Genomic DNA, 6,000 nt, shown 5'->3' with positions numbered 1-6,000 from the left:
CAATTTCTGCCGCTTGGGAACGTCTTGCACACATTGAGGTTCGTATGTCTTCTAGTCATCTTAGTAAAGATGACTTATCAACATCTCACGGAGCTGTTGACGTCGGAGATCTTGCACAGGTGTCCTGTAGATATATCTCTTAAGACATCTTTAAGACATAAAAAATAGACGTCTTATAGCTATAGCGCAAGATGTCTAAAACCTTGCAAGACCATGGTAGACATCTATAAAACGTTTTGTGTTCAGTGGAAAAGGGGGGGCTTCAACACGTCAAGAAATATATGGTACACCACTAGGAATAACCTAACGGACCTCTCATCAAACTCTATGCTAAACCAACTACGTAGAAATAACGGCTCGGGCGACGTCGCGTAAGCGCTGACAACGTCACGGCTTCAAAGAGAAACCGAAAGCCACTAACAGCCACCCTCTTCACTATCATCATCATCCCCTTATTGAGCCGACGGGAGCGTGTGTGTATGTGCGTGTGTGTGTTTTCGCGAACGAGTGTACGAGTGTGTGTATTATGCGCGAATCGTGAGAGAAGTCAGGGAGCGTGCCTTAGTTTTGCCCGTTATATTTCCCTAGAATCGGGGGTTATGTTTGCACTCACCTTGGTCCGACAGTAAGTACGCTGCTCGATCGCGCGCGCACCAACGCTTTGACGAGCGTTCGCAAGCCTTCGCCGAGTCCGCCGCCACATAGGCACTTGAGTAACGCTAGACGCCCGCTGTGGCCACTGGATAGGAAAACGGACGCATGAGCGCTAACAAAACCACGGGGTGCGAAGTCTGTGGCGATTTCGTGTGCACTGCAAATGTTTGCCATTCGTTCCGGCGGCGGCTTGACGCTTGCTGGCGAAAAAAGCCACTGAACGCGAAGCCTTGCCGCAGCGGCGTTGTTTCGGGGGGGAGGCTGGCGATATGTTCATATTTCATCGCTTGTTGTTTGCTAGGAAATTGTTTGTTTGTTTGCGACGCGAAGCGAAAGTAAAGCTACGATAAGTGGACCAACCTTGTTAAATCCGGCTTTGGCTTATGCGTTTTCAGTGTAAGCTGTTTATACTGGAATCAGCTTGCTTGATGCTGACCCAGATCGCGCATTTCTTTCCGATCGTAGTTTTCTTAACGAGATGTTGCGTCCCTTAGCGATATTAATTTGCCTTGATCGATGATTTGGGAGTGGAAGCGTTCAACTAACCTCTACTGACGCCGTGTTATTGTGCAGGGGTAAGATGCCAACTCATCAGAAGCGTGTACTCTACAAGCAGTTTTTAAATGCCGGTTTCCGTCGGCCGTATTTTTTCGCCTTTAATGTGCGCGTTTGAAGCTGCTTTTTTTCCCTTTGTGCAGTGGCGAGACGCGGCACAACAAAGACAACGTTATCCAAGGTGAGAGTAGCGATGTATGCATTCAATCTGCCGATACCTTTAACAGAAGATTGACGTTAGTTGCTCGTGGCGCCTAGTGGCAACTAAACCTACGTTGCTTCTATTTTCAATTACAGTACTATAACTCTGTGATTGTTGACTGCAACTTGGTTGGCCATGCTGTCTGCAAAAACATCCATTCCTGTGTCGTCTAGGCAACTTGTGAATGCACGCAGAAATCCATTCGCACGTTGCTTAAACAAGACTGCAAGGAGTGCGCTGTTTGTGTTTTACGTGACAAGTGGCGTCTTTGTGTCGACATTTTTCTATTAAAGATTGCAAACGCCCGTTTTAGTAAACTTGCGGCTGGCTTGATTTAGGTGGGCTTTATTTTTTCTGCACACACTTTATGAATGAGCTCAATTTATTACATGTGCATCGTTAAAAACTCATTTCACTATAAACGCAATAAGACTACTTCATTACCAGCTATTGTGACACCTAGGTGCAAAATTCAGATGTATAAGGAATACTTCAGCTGCGTCTCTTGTTCTGGACGGTAATAATGCATTCATGTCCAAGCCAGGTCGCTAAAATTCAGGCTGAATGTCCGAGGGTAGTGCATCTGTTTTCACCGCCATATAGCAAAATAAACTACCGTATTTTCTTGATTTTAAGCACCCCCATATTGTGCACACACTATCCCGTTTAATGTAAAAAAAAATTGCAGGAGAGGGCGTGTAGAATTTAGAAAACATTATAACTGCAATGTGAAAGGTGTGTTTAAGAGGTGCTTCAATCACGTGTCTAAATAATAAGTGGTCTGAAGTACTCCGTCTTGAAGCCTATCAAAGGTCCCATGATTCTGTATTTCTATGATGATATCATGTCTGGCCATCATCAAATCCATCAGAGACACTTCATTCGCTCTCGGTCACTCGTGCCGTACAGAAAAAAGCAAGTGCTTTAGTAGCACTTAAAAGTAGTCTGAATGAAGATAATGAAAAAACGTTTTCTCGATTTCGAAATGAAGCATCAAAAACGTGGCATTCCTTAAGGTCATGACAGGCACAAATACGGTAGGGGTTACTTATGTGGTATTTGTAACATGAAATGAAAAAGTTATTGAAGTTTGGCTTACCGTGTTGGTTTCATGGCTAAGATTTAACTTTTATTCCTCCATGCAGATTTGGCGCATGGTAACGAGGTCGATGTGCAGAACAATTCCAGATGCGTTCGTCGTGTATTTCATAAAGCAGCGGGGGAGTGGCTAACTTTAACCTCGGGAATTTTATGTCTCATTGGTCGCGGTAACCACAGCCCTGTCTTTTTTTGACAACAGCAATAGGCACACATCAGTGTACCAAATAGTGCGATTTTTCAAACATTGTGTGCAGATTTCGATCCACCGGCAAAGGCCTTTTATTTTCAGTGCCAAATTTTGCTAAGCTTCTTCGCGTACCATGTACATTTTCCCAATTGAAGGCGAGTCAAAGGCCACGTGCACCTCCACTTGACTTCAGTTGCAAAGCTCAGCTTACAGCTTTGAGCGTAGCTGAAAGCCTATCTTTGTGTAGAGTGCCTTGTTGTCTGTGTGCATACCATTGCGAACACTATGGCAGCTCAGCACTGTAGGACATGACATCATTAGATGTGTCGACACCTAATAGCATGTGGCGTCGATTACGGTCATAATCATCCCCAGAGCCCAAGACTATACTCGGTGACAACTTAAGAACGGCACCAGAAGCTGCCGCTGTGCCTTATCACCGTATCCGGATGTTTCTCCGCGCGGCGCAAGTAGGGCGTTCCTGAGAATATTTTGAACATGGCATGAGCCGTTCCCGTGGTTTTTTGGACTTATTATAAACGACTCCAGTAACGACAAACAAAGTGCGTGAGACACGGCAGACGATATCCAGCATTCATAGCAAACCCCTTTCAAAACGCGCGCGCACTGACGTCACGGGTCCGGCGCTTTGGCGGAGTGATACACTACATGAGGTGGTGCCGTTCTTGAGTTGTAACCGAGTACAGTTTACACTGTGGAACAAGGCTAGGCTCTTGTTCGCACTTTACCATCTTCTCCTGTGTTCCCTGTCGTCAATCCTATGATGACCCTTTGCCTAATCCATTTGTCTGCGGTATAGAGGTGATACTTTGCGATACATTGCAAATGCATCACTTGTGTAGCTCCAATAATTAGCAGATAGCAGATTCGCTTGGCTAGTCATGGTATTGCGGCTTGCACCGAGTTCAGCACCTGTGAACCTTTTAGGAGGACGTTCAGGAGAAATGTTCGCTGATATCAGCAAAAAAGTATAGGTGCTTGGTTTTGAAGTCTCACTTCATCTTGAGTTCAGTTTTTAGACCAGCATGCACTCGAACGTAAAGCCAGTTACTCTTCCTCCAGCAGCAGTTCAGGCAGCTTAGGTTCCTATATTTTCAGATTGTGGGGTAGCATGCACCACATGAATATAAGAACAAGCCTCTAGGGTGGTAGCTAGAGCTGATGTGGTAGTTTTCCCTCAAATTTTGAGAGCTGCATTTCAGGACATGGTGGTTCCAAGAGTGATGTTGATAAAGATTGAACATTTGGCATCATTTTTTGCTGTTCGTATTGGCATGTTTCCGTTCACGTTTACACTTCTCGCTAATTTGTTTACGGATTGGCATCCATGACATCTAGTTTTTTAAGGCCAATTAGGAACTCCTTTTCCACCTTCTCACATAAGAAATGGCCATAGCGATAACTGTGACATCAATTTCAGATCGGTAAATGTACGTGTGTTCGTGTTTGGGGGGTGGTGGGGGGGGGGGGTACATGTATCAAAAAGGCATCAGATATCTGCACAATCAACTAGTTCACCTGGCCAGTGATCAGCTTTTACATTGATCTAACAACCGCCAACAAATGTTGACTGCGCATCTACAACCCTCCAGCTATTGGGTAAACCACCAGTATTATTGAGCTCAATTTTGTTTTCATGGAGGAGCGCAAAAAGCTACCTGTTGCACATGTCAAATTTTTCTCGCAGTGTGTTGGCGTTCATCGCATCTCCCATATTTTGGGTTAGGGAAATCAAAAGACAATGTTAGTCAACTCAGAGCTTGGCAAACAATGAGGCATACGCAGCTATGGAATCTTTTTCTATTGCGACAGGAGCAATAGAACAGCTCCCGTTGACCCCCTTCTATCAAGTTAGCACATCTTTAAAGGAGCCATGAAGAGAAAATACAACTTCGTGTAATTTGAAAGAACTAGGATTCAGTATCTCACTCAGCTCCATTACAGCCCCAAAAGATGTTTTTTTAACGGAAAAAAAGCAAGAAGTATTTAAAAACTTTCAAATTTTGCGCCACAGTGACGTGTTATGAGCAAGAACGACGTCATACGGGCCAGCAATAAAACATAATTTTCAGTGTGTTAAGTGCACGTTAGCATTCAAGTGATGCAGTCAAATGGAATTAGAGGCCCCATTACAGACGTCCAGTCATGTGTCGTCGCGACAGGTCAGTTAGACGGCCGCCAATCGCACAAACAAGGTTCCGTGACGGCATAGAAAAGATGCGGGAAATTGGCTAGGGGGTCGCGACTGTTTCACACGTTTTCTTCAATATCTCCGTTATTTGTTCGAAGATTGCGATGATATTGGTATCATTGTTATCAGAACTAAGCAGTCGTTCTAATAAACCCAACTTGTATTTTTTCTTCATGGCTCCTTTAAGACAAGTTTTGCCAAACCAGTTCCGCTCGTCTGTTGGGCACCTGAGAATATGATAATGAGACGCGCAACACCGCACCACTGCTGACATCCTGCCAACTTTTTACTGTCATCGATTTGATGTAGTCTTGTGAGCTCGCATGACTTCCGGCGTCTGCTAACGGTATTCCCAAAAATTATTGTTTACCCACGCATCAAAAACTTGGCCCTAGGCCATACAAGTGGAGTTTCAGTGCAGGTCCAGTGGGTAGAACAGGAGAGGAATTAAGAGGGAAAGGAAAGAAAAGGCAATGGGGGAGGGGAAGAAAAAGAAAAAAAAAAGAGTGCGGATGGATGAAGAAATCCCGGGCCATCTCCACACACGTGAAACCTGGGGAGGGGCGAGGCATGCAGAAGTGTACAAGTGTATTCTTTGTGCCTTGGCGTTTTTGCCAATGGAGATGAAACTGTTTGGTGGTAGAGGTACACAGCTTTGCTGTAAAAGTCTCGTGTATTTGAAGCACAAAGCTGTCTAGCACAAGACGTAAACGAGTGTCCCAGTGTTTTTTTAGTACTCGTTACGTGCTAGCACGAGGCGTCAGCAAGTGTCCCAGTGTTTTAGTACTGTGACTACATCAGACAACGGCTACGATGACGACATGAGACGCCAACAGCCTGAACCCCGAAGGGGCTTTGCCCCTAAAAAGGCCAGGCTACATTAGGTGAAAGTGTCGCATAAAGTGGTGACCTTCTGCCTTTGCTGCTTTTTTAACGGAGAGCACACTGCTGGTCTGGCAGCCATGGGAGATTAGAAAAAAGAATTGCGTGGGCACGCCAGCCAAAATGCTAACATGTTTGGGTGCAGACTTCCTCAGTAGACAGCAGCTGCAAAACTCCTTATTGGCCCGTGTTTAAAAAACCAGTATG

At 45.0% G+C, this 6,000-nt stretch overlaps 1 protein-coding gene across 2 annotated transcripts in view; it reads left to right on the top strand.

Annotated features, from left to right (window-relative positions):
• The first annotated feature begins 439 nt into the window (after nucleotides 1-439).
• The window catches only part of LOC144141079 (fructose-2,6-bisphosphatase TIGAR-like), a 28,619-nt gene continuing 23,058 nt past the window's right edge, over nucleotides 440-6,000 (top strand). The window contains exons 1-2 of one of the 2 annotated variants that reach the window (XM_077672599.1): nucleotides 440-625; nucleotides 1,353-1,390. In XM_077672599.1, the coding sequence (XP_077528725.1) occupies nucleotides 480-625; nucleotides 1,353-1,390 (184 nt within the window). In that variant the 5' untranslated portion in view covers nucleotides 440-479. The other variant, XM_077672600.1, reaches the window with a different exon arrangement.

The sequence above is a fragment of the Haemaphysalis longicornis genome, unplaced genomic scaffold, assembly GCF_048455015.1.
Source record: "Haemaphysalis longicornis isolate Haplotype H1 unplaced genomic scaffold, Haemaphysalis longicornis Haplotype H1 scaffold_6, whole genome shotgun sequence".
NCBI lineage: Eukaryota > Metazoa > Arthropoda > Arachnida > Ixodida > Ixodidae > Haemaphysalis > Haemaphysalis longicornis.
This window is presented reverse-complemented; position numbering and strand designations above follow the sequence as displayed.